At 41.9% G+C, this 18,718-nt stretch overlaps 1 protein-coding gene across 2 annotated transcripts; it reads right to left on the bottom strand.

Annotated features, from left to right (window-relative positions):
- Positions 1-2,140: 2,140 nt before the first annotated feature.
- On the bottom strand, positions 2,141-10,060 carry PRDX4 (peroxiredoxin 4). 2 transcript variants are annotated; one of them, XM_066176945.1, is made up of 8 exons: positions 9,813-10,060; positions 7,950-8,067; positions 6,866-6,982; positions 6,189-6,311; positions 5,442-5,572; positions 3,831-3,865; positions 2,588-2,634; positions 2,141-2,264 (listed from the first exon to the last, which is right to left on the bottom strand). In XM_066176945.1, the coding sequence occupies exons 1-8, from the start codon at positions 10,027-10,029 to the stop codon at positions 2,261-2,263; spliced, it is 792 nt and encodes a 263-aa protein (XP_066033042.1). In that variant the 5' UTR covers positions 10,030-10,060; the 3' UTR covers positions 2,141-2,260. The 2 variants fall into 2 exon arrangements, with proteins under 2 accessions (XP_066033042.1, XP_066033041.1); XM_066176944.1 differs by lacking the exon at positions 2,588-2,634 and having other exon boundaries at positions 9,813-10,057.
- Between the last annotated feature and the right edge of the window lie 8,658 nt (positions 10,061-18,718).

The following is an 18,718-nucleotide window of genomic DNA, read 5'->3' as shown; positions in this document are numbered from 1 at the left end:
ATAACATCAAAAATCTGTGCCATTATTATTATCTGAATTGATGCTTCTTTGATACTTCTGGAAGTGACATCCAGGTCTCAGCTAGATCCATCCTGCCTGGAAAGGTGGCTTTCATCTACGGACCTCACCACCATATGTGGTTTAACAGCTGCGGGGGGAGTACAACACGGGTGTGGGAGGCTTGCCCAAAATAGCAGAGGAAGTTGAAGACTGTCTCATTATTAGTCATTACTTGCTTTGCAGGAGCATTTTTGCTTTTTCTGTAGAAGACAGGCTTACAATGGCATCTGCATTTTATGTACTTCCAAGAGAGGCCCCTGAATATATCTTGGGGTATGGGAAAGCAGAGATGTATGAAATTTAAGTTTTCCACTATTTCAAACCTCACATGGAGTACTGGAAGAACAGACTGCTTTGTCATTTGCTCATTTCAATTATGTACAATCATGTGGCAACTCAAGTATTTGCCTAAGGCCTATTTCCCTAATACTTTTTATTCCCACTGAACTGCATTAAAAAAAAAAAAAATCCTATGCCATCCCTTATCTGAAGCTGTAATTGGACAATTAACTCCAATTTGCAAATAGCCCCAAACTTATAAAAGTGTGAGACCTTGTGACTGGTCATTCATTTTGTGACCATTTTAGGTCTATCTTGGGTGCAGCCCTGGCCAGGCTCTTGTGTTGCCCAGGGTGTATCCTTAAAGGCCTTTTGGATGAATATCTGCTATGAATACCTACTTTGTTCTCTTGGTTCTGTCTGGTCTCTGTTCCAGGTCAGCCTTCTCTAGGAATCAGTTCCCATTCCACCTGTTACCCTCTAGATGGGATGAGGGACTCCTTTCCCCAGACCTTACAGGAACAGGGAGGGTGAGGCTCAGTGGCGCTCTACTTGCTCTGCCTGTGGTTCCCTCTGCCCCTGGTGTAGGTGTTATTTGTATCAGAGCTGAAGTGAAGTGAAACAGCTGTTTGTGCTCTGTGTCTGCAGTGACTAACATGGAGAGCTGCTCCATACTCACCCAAGTCCACAAAATCATGTAACTTCACAGTGCAAATGCAAGTCCTGGCCTAGTTCTGCAGAACTGTAATGAAGTGTCTGTATAGGGCAGTGAATTGTATGGTCTGGTGAGGGAAGGGGAAGTGAGTTCTCAGGCATGTGGGATCCAACCAAGAGTAATAATGCAGTGGTGCAGATTGGTGATGGAAGGTGCCTTTTGCCTTTTCAAGGATGACTCTGGTGAAAAGCTGACACACATTTCAGTTGCTGTTTTTCCAGTTACACAGATTCTAGAATACTGTGTCAAAAAGAGGAAGAGGTGGGAAGAAGCAAGATGACAGCCACAGGAAAGGGTTCTCCAGTGCACACAATATGTTTTACATGGAGATATTCTTTTCCCTTGGAAGAAGAAATTCACGTTCAACAGCCACAAGTTTCTGATGATAACATGTCTGTACTTGGGAAAGACTACAACTACTCCCTTAAAACTAGGAGCCACAGTTAGGGAGTGGATTGGCACAGGACACTATCCCCCCCATCCATCTGTTAACAGCGTAGGGACAGGGATAAAACTCAAAGTGTGAAACAGAATCAATCTTATCAGTAAATACACTGCAAACTCAAGTATACAAAAATTCACTGGTTCAGCCCTTGAATCCCATGAACTGGAAGAGCTGTGCTTTTTTCAGAGCAGATGTACTGATTTATATAGTGTAGTGTATGTTCTTAGTAGTTGAAAAATGTTTTCAAACTTTACACAGACTGGAAATTTAATTCAGCAACTGTAACTCATTCTTGGCTTTTAAGTTAGCTGCTATTGCCTCTGGACTACAGACAAACGTACCGTAACCAAATGGCTCTTTTCTAGCTGTAGTTTCTAGAATGTGACCAAACACACAAGATTTTTGCAGAAATCAAGAAATCTAGTAATAGCAAAAGTCATGAATCTAAGCCCAAGATGTTAACGGGATTTGGAGAAGACTGAGCATCTAAATAAAACCTAAAGAGAAACATGTATTTCATAAGAATATTCTCTGGTAACTAATGAGGCACCTGTGCAGGTACCTCACAGGGTAGACTTCTGTTAAAACTATGAGCCCTTTGATGCTTTACTGCCATTACATATTAATCAAACTCACAAAAGTACCAAAATTAATGAAATTTTATTGGCAAAAATTAAGTTGAATGTGACCTATTTAATTCAACAGAAGCGAGCCTCAGTTTAGTTTATCAAAATACTTCAGTTTTCCAGCTGGATCTGGAATTATCTGTGCAAGAGAGAAAATGAAAATGTTAGTCAAAAACCAAAGCCACAAAAACATAGATAACTATAAAGCCAAAACAGCACAGTATTTCATAGTAAGGTGCCACTACCAACTCACTAGCAACACTGAAGAGTAACTTATCAGTTGATTCGGTACTAGATTACTGTTCATCTCTAAAGGTACCTAACAGCAGTAACAGAGAGATCCAACTGATTGAGGTGTGACAGAGTGCAGCCTACCAAAGGAAGAATTTTGACAGCTTACCCCAAAAACAAGGTACTTTGGTAAATTAGTATCTGTAATCTAGAGGCTTAGAATTTACTTACAGTTCTTCCCTTGGCCACCACACTCTCATGGCTTCCTCTGGTTTGATCTAATTAAATCAAACACATTTAGAAGGCATGACTACATCTTTGAGAAAGGCTTTTTCAACTACTCTGCTATTGTCTGCATCTTTTGCACAGAGGAGGTGGAGAATGCTTATGTAGTGCTTTAGATTATTAAATTGGCAGCGTTGGAGCTGTTATTTTCAGCATTGTAAGACTGTTTTTTAGAAAATATATCAATGTCATGTTATCTAAGTGATCCCAGTTACGGAGGGCAGAAGTTTTCAGTGCCAAAATATGAATGTTGGGCCAGCCAGCCCTCTTGCATTTCATAGTCCTAATATCCAGCTTCCCCCATTATGACACTCCTCTGCAAGCTTGAAAAAATTGACTCCCAGCCTCAAATCATCCTAGGAAACTTTCACATCCAGCAAAGAAACATGGTTAAACATTCCACTGTTTTTTACTATCAAGTACAATGCTCGCTAACTCTGCTCAGAGGCTGCTGGGATCTGGTTTTTGTTGAGCCAGCTCTTTAACAACAGGGCTCTGTCATCACCAGATGGTTCAGAAGGAAGCCACATACTCAAATAAGTGACAGTGATCTCATCTGAAGAGGCTGCTCAGACCTCTGGTGGAAGTTTCATTATTCTGCTGAGGCTCACTCTGGGCCAGGGAACATAAACAAGTTCAGTGAGTGTTTATGCGAACTCTGGCTCCTCAGCCTCCAGTCTCATGGAGCCCAGGAGTAACAAAGAAGGGAGGGTGATTGCACAGCAAAGCAGTGCTCCCTGCTGGAGTGCTGATAGTGGCACTGGCTCTGGCACGTACCACGGTAGCCTGGGAACTTTTATCTTTCTTTTTTTGGGTAGTGCCCAGGATCCGCAGTAAGAACCACCAAGAATTTATATGGACAAATAACCAAGAAGATACAACAAACTCAAGAGTTTTGTACTTTCCCTCATCAGGTGTGAACAGGAAAAAGTTCTTGATCACAAATTCACTGCTGTTCAAGTGAATTTTGTTCACACACCAAGAGTTTGAAACAACTAGAACATGTCCAGTGGGAGGGAAACAATCCCCTAATGAAATCAATAGTTATCCAAATGGTGTAAGTTTAACAACGCAACATTACTCATACTTTCTCAGTGAAAGTTGCTATGATTTTGGATTTGGCTCTAGTTGAAACGGTAACTGAATGCTTGTTAGTACTACATGCATGTTAATATAAACAGTTACTTACTGTTTCACTGCCAGGTTTCCAACCAGCAGGGCAAACTGAAAAAAAAAGGAACAAAGTTAGCTGAAGTATTTTTACATATACAGACTTTTGTATACTTAATATTCTCTTTCTGACCTTGAAGTAAAACACCATGAAGTGTCACATGTCAATATCTGAAGCTATTAAATGTGCCGTTTTCTTTACACGTGGCATGGTGACCTAGCAGTTTATACCTGACACCACCCACCACTTCTGTTACCTGAAAACTGCAGATCTCTGGGTGGATGCCTATGCCTCAGTTTAATTCTTGTGCCCTTCTACACAAAGAACTGGCAAAGCAGTATCTGAGAATGAACACCTATTCTAATAAAACAGGAAGTTTTGCAATAAAATTCAGGTGACGACACAGAGACCTACCCTACTTTCTTTAAAACCAAAACTAGGGGTATTTTTTAGCAAAGAGATCAGTTCAAAGATTCCACAGATTTTATTTGTAGCCTTGCTTAGGAGCAAAGGGATTGCAGCATGTGCTTACCACAGTGTGGCTGGGAGCACTGGAACCACCTGTACAGCTGCATATTCTGGAGTAAAGCTCTCATCTGTTCAGAGCTCTCCCTCTGAGCTTCAGCCCAAGCAGTTTTGTCATATTACATTCCTTTAAGACATGCTGACAGACAAAATGCCCCACATGCTAGTAGGAATTGTGGAGAACTGTTATTTTGTGCAAAGAAACCAATGAGGTGTCTACAGAGGCTCTCCTCAACATTCATGTAAAAGCTGGGAAAAAATGTGGTATTCTGAAAACACTGCAAATCAACAGTCTGTAAGGTGGCTTTGTAACTAAATGTGGGTAAATTTCCTTAGTCAGATTGCACAGCCTAAATATCAGCATCTATTTTTTCACATCTGTACAGCACAGCAGAATAATGATTTGTACCTTCATATAAAGGTACTTTCAAATGCCTGGCAACATTGAGTAGAACTGGAAGTCAAGCTGTTAAATGTGTATTCCTATTTAAACAAATCTTCAAATACGTTATTTAAAGAAATGTGAGAAAGTTCACTCCATGCTTGAACTGGATGAGTAAGAATTCTTGATACAAAGTAATGATCTGAAGCCTGTGAAATTTCTTTGTTGGGAAAAGATGATCACACAGCACTTACAGAGGCAACACAGGTAATGGTACTATAATTTCCACAGTATCACCATGTACCTTGACATGAAACACTCTCAACTATTTGTCACAGGTCCTCACTGAATGGCACAGGACAAGGATAGCCTGCATCTCCATTATTTTAGTATGCAAAAATGTAGTGAAATATTGGGCCTCATTCTTCACAGCCTCATATTTTGTACAAATTTAGGCTTGTGACATATGGTACAGAATGCCAAAATTCAGACTAAGGAATGCTTTATGCTCTCATTCTCATGGATGTGAAGCAAAATGTAAATTACTACTCTAGAAACAACCTAAGGACCTGGGACCACGGAATCAAGCAGGGCAATCAAACCACTTCAGTCACTGTATGAGGCCAGACCTTAATGCTATCGAGCATCTTTCATCCAAAAAGCTAATACACTTTCCAGGCTAAGTAAAACAATCTTCAAAATGGCAATATTTAAAAAAGCACCTTCTCCATGTTTGTCTGTGTACTGGAATGCTTGTACTAAACGAAGAGTTTCATCCACTGATCTCCCAACAGGAAGGTCGTTCATTGTGATCTGTCGAAGGATTCTCTTATTGTCAATAATGAAAAGGCCTCTGTGGAGGAAAAAAAAAAAAAGTGTGTGTGGGTTAGGAAACAGAATTAATGACAGTTCTGCTTTCATGCACTATTTTATGTCTGCCGGATGGGAGGAATTTGATCTTTGCAAACACTATATAATACTCACCATTAGTAATTTACTAGTCTTTACCTTGGTATCAGAGGACATGAGCTGAGCTCCAGTTAAGACAAAAAAAAAAGATACTTCTCTGTAGAACACAGAACTAAACTCTGACAGGCCCTGCCAGGGGATGCTGCAGATGCTAGCGCATTACAGGGATCCCAAAAGAAACTGTTCAGTTTTAGGCAAATGTATCTCTTTAGGTAACCTTAGTCTTGACTTGGATCTGGGAGGTCCCAGAGCAACTGCAGTTCCAGGGAATTCTGCATATTTGCCCTGCCCAAGGTAACTGATGCCTGCTATTAAACACAATATTAACCTTGACCCCTCTTCTGACTCATTATGACTTTATTTTTTGTGTTCAATATTTGTTACTTGCCATAAATCCCCAAAAGCTGCTCTAAAAGAAAAATTTCAAATGTTTCTTTAAATATAAAGCAGTAAGTATTACCCCAGCAAAAACCCAACCAAACTGCAACCCAGTGAAATACCTAAGTGTATGTCCTTGATCTTCCAGATACACTCCATAATCCTTTGAAATCTGGTGTGTCAGATCAGAAAGAAGAGGAATCTTCATTGGTCCAAGTCCTCCTTGTTTACGAGGAGTATTAATCCTTTGAAGGAAAGGACATATAGATGTATTTCTCATACAGATTTATATTCCCTACACAAGTCAAAAATCACAAACTACATCAGTATGGACAAGATTTAGTGCAAGTGACATTTTTTCTGTTCTGCACACAAAGGAGATGAACAGTACTTGTGGTTTGAACAAAATGTTCAGCAGATCTTTTGCAGATTTTGGCCACATCTGTTAATGATGACCTTCTTCTTATTGGTCACATTTGCTTTATGCCATCGTTCTCATGAACTGGGACAATGTGAAGCATCTACTGATAGTTTCATTAATATTTTCTTTTTGTATTTGTAGTATTTTTTGGACTGAGACATGACATATTGCAGGCAATGCACATTAAACAAGCTTAAAAAAAATAAAGGTACTTTCATACACTAGGGTTAAAATTTATTTTAAACATTTGTGGCAATAGCATCACACTTTCACACATTATGATATACCTACACAGGCTAAAAATCTGGCGAGTACTGTTCTTTTGCTGAGCTGGAACCATGAATAATGTTTAGTGGAAGACAAGAGGATGATACATACCATGCTAAGTGAGTGAATTTTGAGTCCACAGAACATGCTACTACTTCAGTATTTATTGCTCTGAATTCTTCAATTCGGTCACTGAAGGCAATGATCTCAGTTGGGCAGACAAATGTACTAGATGATTTAAGGCAAGATAAAAGTCAAAATGAGAAAGCCAGTAAATTCTCTGCCTAACTTAAAATAGTGTATTTATCACAAATTATTTCAGCTTTTGCTTATTTTTATTGCTTCTTCAAATATCTAACCAAAATGCTGCCTGACAAATCCTCCACCCTCAGACTCCAGCTTAGTTACAGATGGATTATTTCAGAAGAGTATAGATCTACGGTTATTTACAATCTGGATTCAGAGCTTGTACAGTTGCTTTCTTTTAGACTTTACAAATGTGGCTGAATTTAAGCATTGTGAGCCAATTTTTTCAGAGGATCATACTATAATTTGTTGTTACTGTGCATGTCTGCAAGTTTTAACTAATTTGTCTTCAACTTTTTCTATCACAGAACAACTAAAGTAGTAAAGCTAATGATGCTATAATATTAAAAGTAGTTATACATCTCTGTCCTCTTATCTTCATTTTGTGGAAAAGAATGGGATTGTCCCTTAAAAAGCAAAGATGTTTTCACTCAATCAGTGAAGTTACTGCATTCTAAGTAAAGGAGGTTAATGTTAAGCGCTCTTAGGATGTTACAGGATGAGCTTAAAGGGAAAATGCCACCTCTAGGATACACTATATACACTCTAGAAAAAGTAGATGGGACGCTTTCTTCTACTTGCAGCACTGATTTACAGCATGGAACAGAACATAGAGTCTGCCTAACTGGGCAACTACAAAGTTGTTTTTGTTTTGTGTGGAGACACAAATTAGTGGACACAGTTATTAGGACAAAGATTGTGTTGCAATTTTACCAATGCATGATGAGAAAACAAATGCAAAGAATATATTTTCTTCTGTCACTCCTTTCTTCTCTCCCAAATTCTTACCAAACAAAAATACAAGACCTCAAAAAAAGAGAAGAATTAATAAATTATGAATCTAGCGTAGCTGCACTCAGTCTTGTACACCTACACTGCTCTTACTTACAAGTCAAGAGGATAGAAGAAGAAGACAAGATATTTTCCTTCATAATCTGTTAACTTCAGCTCTTTAAACTCTCCATTAATGACTGCTGTTCCCTCCCAGTAAGGTGCTGGCTTGGAGACTGAAATAAAAAGAATGTTGAATTAAAAGTCAGAATATAACACCTGTGTTCAAACCAAGCTGTCCAAGGACAGCTGTTCTCCCTGTTGCTTGAGAAACAACCTGCAGCACAGTTCCAAGATGAAACTGCTTTCCAGCTCTAAACAGAGAGGGAGAGAATGATAAAGAAATTAAGGCTTTACTACACGTACAAAGTAAATAATCTGACCAACTTGTGCTCATACATGAGCCTGATAATCAAGGCAACACAGACCTTATCTGGGCCTACTGAACAAACCCTATGTGCGCTGCCAGCTCAAGGCACCTGCTAGACTGAAGGGGTAAAGCTCTTTAATATTTCAGATACTTGCATTGTTTTGTTAGGAATAGCTGTTGGGAACCAGAAGCACAAGATAGTTCAAATTCACTTTGCTACTTTTTAGCCATGGAAACCTGTCTGGAATTCTGGTCCACAAAAATTACATGCCACAACATATTCACGGACAAATGTCTAAAAATGCACCATATGTTTATTAAATTACAACTCCTAAGCAAATTTTAACTTGAAGGCAGCCGTGTTTAAAAAAATATCCAGTTGAAAAGCATGAAATATATTTACTATTCCTATCAGAAGGGATTAATTTTGAATTTAAAATATTTAAAATTAATCTGCCAGGTACTATTTTCATACCACTGTGAAGTCTGAGACAAAGGATGGGGTATGCTGGAATGACAAGGTGATCTGAATACACCTGCCGTGTCAAGGACATTGACATACATCTCCAGCAAATTAGGGAAAAGCTTCTGGGAAAAAAATATATATGAAATCTTAAAAATTATCTGGACGGTGCCTGAATTGTTTGTCTCTCCTTTTCTTAAGACAACCCACAGCTGCAGAATATAGTCAGCAAGAATGTATAACAAGGACCTTGAGATTAGGAGGGAGAAGGAAAAGGTATTTCACAAAATACTGCATATCTTGACCCGTTTCTAAATTAATTGTTTTTGCAGTTACGAACATCTGTCTTCTGTAATCCACATTGCAAAGGGACAAAAACCCAAACAGTATTGGTTACAAATATGTTGGCTGCTGTTCCTTTTTTTTTTTTAGGTAGCATCTGCTTGCAAAAGTTTAAAACAAAACGCACGCCCTGGCTCAGTAAAGGACTTTAAAGTTGCAAATTCTCACAGGGAAGGTAATTCCTGTGTGATCTCTCTGTACTCTCTGCCCTGCAGGACGGGACTTCGAGCAGGTGTCCCTGAACATGTCAGAGCGACGCGATTTACGGTGTTTGTCCCCACGTCTGCCATGCAAAGCATTTAAATCGCAACAGAGCGCGGGCACAAAACCAGTGGCAAACCCAGAGCGGTGGCAGAGGGTTACGAGAGGCGCCCGTTCATTGTTTCTGATCGCAGTGCGAGCACAAATCATTGCTGTGCATCCCTTGAAGCGCTTCCCTGAACTCGTTCGCCATTTCTGGAACCGCGGACCTTGCCGGACGCCGTGAGACGGCGGCGGCGACCACGATGGGGACACAGGTCTGGAAGGAGCTGGCGGGGGCCGGTCCGCCCTCCCGCTCCCTCCCTCGTCCCCGCCGGCCGAGGCCGCCCCGGGGGCCGCCGGCAGAGCCGGCGTGGGGCCGGGCAGGGCTGGGGGAGCCCGCGCTCCGCCTGACGTGGCGCTGCCGCCGCCCCGCTCCGCACTGCGGGCACATCCCCGCCCCGGCCCCGCCGCTCCCCGCAGCCCCGGCCGCGCCCGGCACCTACTCTTGGCCTGGCTGAGGTGCAGCGAATGGTCGGAGACGGGCAGCCGGGCCGCCTCGCCGGGGTACACCTGCCCGCCCGCGTAGTAATGGCACTGCTCGTCCCCGCGCTGCCGCGCCGGGCGCGGCTCCTCCGCCTCCGCCTGGGCTCCCAACGCCGCCGCCAGCAGGAGCAGCAGCAGCGCGGGGCACCAGGCCCCGGCCCCGCCGCCCGCCTCCATGTCCCGCCGAGCGACTGCACGTCCCCGCGGCGCGGCGAGGGGCGGCGGCGGCGGGGAGGAGCTTGGCCCGCACACACTCCCGCCGCGTGGCCGGGCCGCGCCGCGGCTCAGGCGGGGGCCGGAGGGGCTGGGGCTGTGCCGGCTCTGCACGGCCATGCCGGGCCCGGCCGGGGAACCGCAGCCCTGCACAGCCACCTCGGGGCAGAGCAGAGTCACAGTTACTCCGGGCCCGGCACGGGACCCCCAGCCCGGCACGGCCGCCCGGGCCCAGCCCAGTCCGCGGGCCGGGCGCTGAGCGCGGGCGGTGCCCGCGGGGCTGCGGCAGAGTGCTCCGACCTCGGAGGAGACGGGGAATTGTGTACGTGTGTGCAGAAAGAGGGGAAAAGTACACGTGTGTGATTGCAGGAGGAAAGTATGATTGCGAGAGGTTTCCTATCTGCTGTCATCTCCTCTGTGGCAGCGTGGGTTCTGCGGGCGCGGCACCGCTCGCGGTCATACCCGGCACACCAAGGGCAGCTTGTGCATTCCGGCCTCAGGAATACAGGCGATGTGGGACAGGGGTACTGCCTCGGGCCCACGCCCTGGAATTGTGGACAGCTGGACAGCAACTCTGAACGGGCACCATGTAGTGCAGCTGGTGACTGTGTAAGAATGTGGTTAGACAGAAATTAAATACTGAGCGCCTTAATTCACAGAATCACGAAATGGTTTGGGTTGGAAGGGACTTTTAAAGATAATCTGTTCTAACACCCCTTCCAACGGTGGGGTTATTTTCAGCTACATCCGGTTGCTCAGAACCCTGTTTCCAGGGTTGGGGCACCCACTAACCCGTGCCAGTGTTTTGCCACCCTCATTGTAAAAGATTCCTTTATATTTAGTGTTAACCTGTTGTTTTATAATTTGAAACCATTACTCCTTGTCCTATTGAATTATTAAAAAAATATGAATATCGCCCTAATGCCAATATCCAACTATGACGGACAAAAGACTCTCTAACAGTTTAAAGTTAGAAAGTGTATGTTTAATTACGACGCCGGGCGGCGTGCGGGATAGCTCCCAAACACACGCGCACCTACAGACGATCACAGGGTCTTTTTATGTACAGAAGTATTGAATACCCAAAACACAAATGTATATTCATGACTTTAGTACATCCCATTCCCCGCTTCGTATGGTAATTAGCCAAAAGCTATTAAGCATGCGTGGTTTGTTCTTTGAAATGGGTCGGTGGTCTTTTTTATGGGGCAGGGTCTCAAAATGATGAAGTAAGTGAGTCTTCTTCGCTTTGGCTTTTTAACCTTTTAGTGTTGTGTGACAACTGAATCCTGTTTTCCCAGGAGTATTTGATTTATGAATTCATTGTCCTTCTTGAAGCCTATTGATTAGTCAGAATACACAAACATAAGTTGACAGGCCTCATGATTTATCAGTTCCTTATATCCGGCTTCTGCTTATCAAAAGGGAAGTCTATCTGTCTTACTTCAGCAATATCTGGTTTAACTAAAATCTTTAATTCTTCAAAATTAATGTTTCACTATCACAATAGGCCCAGCTAAAAAGTCGTCCACATCTTTCTTATAAGCCCCCTTTAGGTACTGGAAGGCTGCTCTAAGGTCTCCCTGAAGCCTTCTCTTCTCCAGGCTGAGCAACCTCAGTGCTTACAGAAGGGATGCTCCAGCATTGTGATCACCTTTGTGACCCAGGTGTCTTGGTTCAAGTTTGCCTTGTGAGAGGTAATTTTTCTCAGTGCTGAGTAGATTGTGGCTCATATCACAAAACAATTACATATGTCACAGAGAAGCATAAATAGAATGTAATTCCACAGTGCATTTAATAACATAATAAAGATTTTGAAGACAGTAAGTAGGCAGTGACAAGCACTTGGTTAAGGCTTTGCACACAATTTCTGGTTGAACTAGGCATAACTATTGGACAGAGACAAGTCAGGTCATCTGTTAAGTGTATCAATTAAACTGTACTCAGAGTCCTTAAAAATAAGGGTGTGAAAGAGCTGGAGCTGTCCCTTATCAGAAGTGTTGACCTTTTGTGCTTTGAGCGCTGTGGATGCCATCCTCTGGGAACACTGGTGGTTCACTAAAAGTTCTTCTCCAGACTGACAATGTCAGGAACATCTTCATTGCAGCCTGTCTCTGCAGATGATCTGTGATAAATGCGTCAGGATGGTGTGGTACCTGTGCCAGAATGGACAGTACACTTTCTCTTTTTTTTTTTTTTTTTTTTTTTTTTTTTTTTTTTTTTTTTTCTTTTTTTCTTTTTTTCTTTTTCCCCTTTTTTTTCTTTTCCCAAATGATACAAAACAGTCATGTAGAGAACAGAGGCAAAAGAAAATGCTGATGGCCATTTTTGAAGAATAAAGGCTCTGTAAAAGAAGAAAAGGATTAGCAAGGCACCTGTGATTATACGTTGTGTCTTGAAAAAATTCACAGGAGTGGGAGAAACAAGGTCTTGCAGTTGTGCTTGGACTTCTTAACCTATGATTTTAGTGTTCCTTTCTCCCAAAACTCTGACTTTTCTCCAGAAGGGTCTCCTTTTCTTTCCCATCTCTTGTGGTATTTGCCTTTAAGTTCCAGTCTAGGTTCTATAAGTTAGGATCATGTCACTCATATCCTTACTGCCACATTTCTTGGGCACATTTGCCCACCTGAAGGAAGGGGTTGAAGATTACCGAGGGTCAGAAGCATAAGGCTCTGGAACAACCCTCTGATGAGTATGGGAGCAAAACACATGCATATTTACCAGGCTTGATCAGCATGTGTGGAATTGTTGGAACCCTGGAAGCTGAGAATTTTAGGCTTTCTGTGCTGACAGGCACTGACCCTCAAGAAAACATTACATTTGACCTGAGGCCGTGGAAAAAGCTTCCAAAATTGAGTGATAGCACTGGGATTATATGTGTGTAGTTTGAATAGAAGTGTGTAATATCACACGGTGGAAAACTTAGAGTTTAAGTTTTTAGAATATAGTAATATATAAAAAGCAAGATGGAAAATTTAGGGCATAGGCTAAGTCCTTCTTTTTCACCTTCTTCATGGGTTTGGATGGTATTTTGTAATTGGGTAAAAAAATCCACATTGCGGACCACGGGTGTTTGGTTATTGGGTTAAAAGTAAAAATAATTTGGGTGTCATTTCATAATTGGACAGTTTATCCTTAAAAGAGATGGAGCTATTTTCCCCCTTTTTAGCTAGAATTCACAACTTGTGAGACTCTACTTTACATCAGAATAAACATCTGAGTCTGAACACGAACGCTGTCTCTTGAGCATTTAGTCCCGGCTCTAACAGAAAAGAAGATAAAAACCCCACATGGAATTACAAGAAAAACTGTATTAAATGTCTGCCTAAAGGGGAAATGGACTTGATGGCACATGAGATCTCCTTGTCCTGGTTTTTTCGCACAGCGTTGGTGGTGGCCATTCTCTGTTTATACCTCCCAAAGTGTGGAAAGCAGGATAAAACCTGTTCTTTTCAGTGCTGCTGTTTGAGTTTGACACCCCTCCCCTATCAAGGTCATGTCATTAAAAGGAGGATGAAGAAAACCCATTTGCTCATGTTAAGCACTTTGGCTGTGGTGGGAAAAAGCACTTAAACAATCTGTGTACTCCCACTGATCTCAGAATCAGATGAGCTTTACATTTAAGCTTGCTAAGATGTGTTGATATATTACTGTCTTAGATGATCTAACTCTAGTAGCACTGAATGTAATATCAAGCTTTCCTCAATCTCAGTGCTCATAAGAAAATGACAGTCATGGCCTTTGTGAGTTCACAGAGAAAGTTATTTCGGTTGGTCCTGCTCTTTTCTTTGTGCTGGTGTTTTGAGGTGTAGGAAATGGCAGTGATTTGAAAGGTAGACATACAGTGAGGTTAAAAAAAAAAAAGAGCAGTTGCAAGGTATGCACTGTGCATAATATTAACATCCTTCAGTTGAAAGATATTCCCACGTATCTCTAAATGAGAGAGAAAACCAGTAAAATCAATGCAGTGAAAACAGAAAAAAGCAGGCCTCTTGTGAGTGGAAAAAATGCTGAAGGACAAAAATGGGTTTTATCTGCAGAATATAATGTTAGTTTAAGAGCACTAATTTGAGGTTCATATGTGATTAAGTATATATAGGCATGGAATGGAGTTCAAAAGAGCAACAAGAAAGACTTTCTGGTTGATGCTGTACTCTCCAGACTTCTGCAAGTGATTAAAAAAATGAAAAAAATTCATAAATGGAATCCAAGGTGAAATCCAAATATATATCACTCTTCAGTGTCTAAATGGAGAAGATGGGCATCAGTCTTTCTTTTCCCATTGATTAAATACTTGACTGAATGCTGATTGTTGTGTTTAAATTGGTGATATTAAGTGATGCTGTTAAAATGTGATAAGAAAAACACTGCTGCATTCATCCTCATACAGCTCATCTGAAGCTAGGAAGGCTTAGCATGTGTAAAGGGAGATCACTTAAATCCTTCCTTTCCCCCACTGCACTCAGGCGGCGTTCCTCCTGTCATGCTGTATCCAGGCCCGTGAGGAAGGTTCAGTTTTGACAAAGGGCTTGATAGTGGCAGGATGTCATTGCCACCGTGGCACTAAAGTTATGGAAGCAGGGAGTGATTTAGGCTACTGAAGCAGTTTAGAAGTGGTTATGGAGGTTCTGTGTGGTGATAAAATTACCTCATTGCAATTTAAATGACTGAACATAAAAATATCTTAGAAAAATTAGGGTAATATATTTTAGCAAGGTACTTGTCACCATTTCCTGGAACAGATGGAGAAGATGTTCAGTATAGTGGTGGTGAAACTAGGTGGTGAAACTTGGTTTTATCCTCCTCATGGTTTACAGGGACATTTTAACAAATATATTGCATTGCTCATTGTGCATGACAAAGAGAATCTATAGCATAGGAAACTTTGCTGGAGAAAGGAGGGTAGAAAACATCTGTTTTGTGAGAGGGATTGGAACAGAATGACCATAATTAAAATTAACAATTAGAGAAGACTTCTCTTTGGCTCTTGCTAAGGCCAGACTGGCAGGGTCAACTGTGTGTGTGCTGACTGCAAAGGGGCCTTGAAGAAAAAAATATATCAGGCTGAGAAGTGCTGGGTGCTGCGATTTGCTTTAACAGGAGCTGCATCCTGGCTTCTGACTGCTGCTTGTGTTGTCAGCTAGAGGAGGCAGTATGACTGAGTAAACAGAAACATAGACTTTGTAAAATCTGCCACTTTATACTATAGAAGCGTCATAGATATGTTTATGCCTGCAGCCTACCTTTGGGGAATACATTAGTGTTTAGAGATGAATTTATGTTTTTCCTCTGCAAACACACCTGCCATAGAAAAGTTCTGCTTCATTTCTTTCCCTTTCTCCTCCAGCCAGCTCTGTTTCCTATGTCATTGGTGTCAGAAACCCTGCAGGGCCTGTGTGATAGGATCAGGGCAGAGCACGTTACTGATGTGTTTGACTGAGCATGACAACAAAGGGTGGTTAGTACTGCTAGTCACTGGGTGAGGGGGGACTATGGTTTCTAAAGCACCTCCTGTTCCAAGCTTTCTTCTGCCTCTGTAAGTGCTGACAGAATCTACAAGTTTGTGAATAAAAACAAACACTGTGAAACCACCTTCTTGAGTTGACAAATCATGTAGTCCTTGCAGGACCTTTGGCTGTCACCTGGGGGTGGGTTAAAAGTGTGTTTATGCTCTATCTCATTTTTTCTTCCTTTAACAAGTATGTATTCAAAGACAGTGCCCAAAACATCTCTGTGCACTTGCACAGGTTTTGGACAGCTGTACTGACGAGGACAGAGAAAGTCAGTGCTGAACAGCACCTGTTAGACATATGCTGTTCTCTACAAGTCAGTGAACTGTGAAGGACAGTTGAGGAATTGCGCTGGAAAGCCAGCGCTGGACCTGCTGTTGGCAGCATGCTGCTGCTGTGCCCTGAGACAATCACAGCCAGGAGCTTGCTCGCCAAAATCACCTGACTAGCTTTGTCTGGTGGTGCTGACCAAGACAGACCTTCACCCACAGAGCAGTAACCCCACTGTGTCAAGTGTAGTGATCTCCATCAGTGACATTCACAGGGGTTCACAGGCTCCTGCCCTCGGGGTCCCACCCTTGGCTCTGCCTTCTCAGATCTGAACTGAGCCTAGAGCACTCTGGTCCAAGCCTTGAGCTCAGTCTGCCTTTGGGAAAAGGGGGAAAATTTGTCACCTCTCTGTTCAGACAAAGTAAAGCTATGTCTTGTCCTTGCAGGTGCCTGAACCACAGCCTCAGGGATGGAAAGAAGCCCTGTGGCCACCTAATTTCATATTCTCTCAAACCAGAATGGGGAGAGATATTGCTGATGTGTACTGGTGACACCTAGGGGATGCCTCTTCTGTGGGTAGCCACTAAAGCCTTGCTCAAGCTTATAGGTGTGCCACATGCCTTGTATTTGGGCAGTGAAGGAAAATGGAGTATTTAGCTGTTGTCGAAAAACAGACCCTACTGTCTGAAGCATGACCTATGTAGGAGAGAAGGCTGCATTCCCGGGATGATGGGATAACGTGGTCATAAAGAACTCCCAGCTCCTCTTGTTATGCGGGCCTGCCTGTGCCTCTTCACTTTTATCTGCAAAGCTTTTTCTATTATCTATTTTCTAGCAGTGTTCAATACCTGAATTTGCTTTTCCCTTCTATCTGTACTTATGAAAGAGAAAAATGGCTTGTAATGAGAAATATTTATGCTCCTTGATGTGTCAGTCACTTTTACATTGCTCACTAGATGGCAGTACGATGCTTGTTATACCGATTGAAAGGACTGAAGTCATCTATTCTCCAAGTGTCTGAAATTTCCCTAAAATCTGGGGATCTGGTATTTTCTTCTCTAAAATACAAGGTCCACAGGTGTAGGAAATGCAAGTTGAAATATATATTCAGTCCTCACAAATAACCCCAGTTCCTGTGAACTTGTTAAAACAATCAAGCTTATATAATTTTTCTTATATACTCTATTATATATACTCTGACAGTGAAGATGCTGGTGATACTACACTAGTCTCTTGAAAAGGAAGAACAAAAACAAACAAACAAACAAACAAACAAACCCCAAAACCCATAAAAATTCTGGTGAAAGAGGTGAAGATGTGTAAGAGAAAATGAGTTTTAACCTGGTCACTCTGGAGTACTGAAATCAATACTAGATTTTTGTTCCTGCTTCCTTTTTTGCTAGCTACACACAGTTTTCTGGGAGTTTAGGAGGCAGTCCAGAAAGCTATCATCTCTACTTTAACTAATCGGAGTGGAGTGCACAGACCCTGGTTCTTCTCTGCTCTTTCAGAAATCTCTGTGCTCCATTTAGAATTGCTGTAAATAAATGAAGACTGTACCTTTTTTATGGTAACATCCTCACCTATCTCACTTCAATTTTGCAAATATTTCAGAGGTTCAGCTATTTTAGCTTGCCTGCTTGGTCTAATGCGAGGACTTAGAGGTTTCCTTGCAAAGCAAAATTGCTTCGTAATTGAAAGTGAAATGGACCCAATATTCATGTTCCTTGGACCATAGGTGTATGTCTTAAGTCTCCTTCAGATAAATTCAATAGTCTAATTTAGCATATAAGTTGTGTAGTAAACTGTAAATTACTTCAGGTTAATACTGAAATGAACTCTGTTAGAGTCAAAGCTCTTTCTCTGCTTTGATTTGTCAACTTTCCAAGTGGCCTTGGGAAGCCATGCTTCTGTGCAAGAGTAAATATTTGATCAACCGCAACTAAACTTGAAATCTAGTGCTGTTGTTTTCCCATGATTAAAGGAAAAAAAGCCCGTGGTACATAGATATGAGTTTTATTTATTATCGCACGTTTATTCATTTTTAAGAAAGGCATCATTTTTAGAAGTTTGGAGAAGTTTGCAAGTTTACAAATTCTTAAGTGAAAGCATAGAGATTTCGAGATACTATAGGTACTATAGGTAGTACACTTGAAGTATACTACCTGTGTGAAAAGCATTTATATGTTTGTACCCTACAATCTCATTCACCATTACAGAATCAAAATATGGACAAAAATGTTTAGAAAATACTGATACCTGCTACGGTTGGGTGCAGCTGCTTTTCTTTTTCTGCTGCTCTTGAAGCCTAAAATAAAGTACAATGTGCAACTTGCACACTTAAATCAGAGTACAAGAATGAGAACCAGAATATTCTGTTTTCCTCAGTGTGGGGTCTAAAGTGATGAAAAGGGGAACAGGTTGGTTCACACCATCATGTAATCTGAAAATAAAATAGCACTTCTGCATGAGCACAGTTAATACTCCCTGTGCCATTCCAGGCATGTCCCAAAGCCTGTCCCTGGACATAGGGGTCAGTGTATCTGAACCACTCCACAACTGCAGCTGTCTTGTCAAAATCTGTGTCATCTCTGTCATTCAGTGTGTGGGAGGTGCTGCCAAATAATTCCCCCTATTTTAAAAAAGATTTAAAAACTTTCTAAGATTTTGAAGATGGTAAATGTTGCTGAGATATATAAAATGATGTGTTGACCTTCTGCACAAGTAGCTGTTGCAAGGGATTATTCCTCAAGCCTACGCTTTGAAATAGCTGCTGTGAGCGACTATTGAGTGAGCTGAAGTTGCCAGTTAAGAAAGCTGATAACACAGAATAGTTCATAGAGCAGAGTTCCTCTCTTAGACCTGGGTGTTGA

The sequence above is a fragment of the Chamaea fasciata genome, unplaced genomic scaffold (genome assembly GCF_029207755.1).
Source record: "Chamaea fasciata isolate MVZ Bird 193981 ecotype frontalis unplaced genomic scaffold, bChaFas1.0.hap1 SCAF_2, whole genome shotgun sequence".
NCBI lineage: Eukaryota > Metazoa > Chordata > Aves > Passeriformes > Sylviidae > Chamaea > Chamaea fasciata.
Note: the sequence above shows the minus strand (reverse complement) of the source record. Positions and strands in the feature narration are given on the sequence as shown.

Coding starts and splice junctions, on each gene's coding strand:
- PRDX4 (XM_066176945.1), bottom strand. CDS start 10,029: ATGGAGGCGGGCGGCGGGGCCGGGGCCTGGTGCCCCGCGCTGCTGCTG. Junction 6,312..6,865: donor AAATTCACTCACTTAGCATG/GTATGTATCATC, acceptor TTTCCTTCAAAG/GATTAATACTCCTCGTAAAC. Junction 5,573..6,188: donor GATCAAGGACATACACTTAG/GTATTTCACTGG, acceptor TTTCCTCCACAG/AGGCCTTTTCATTATTGACA.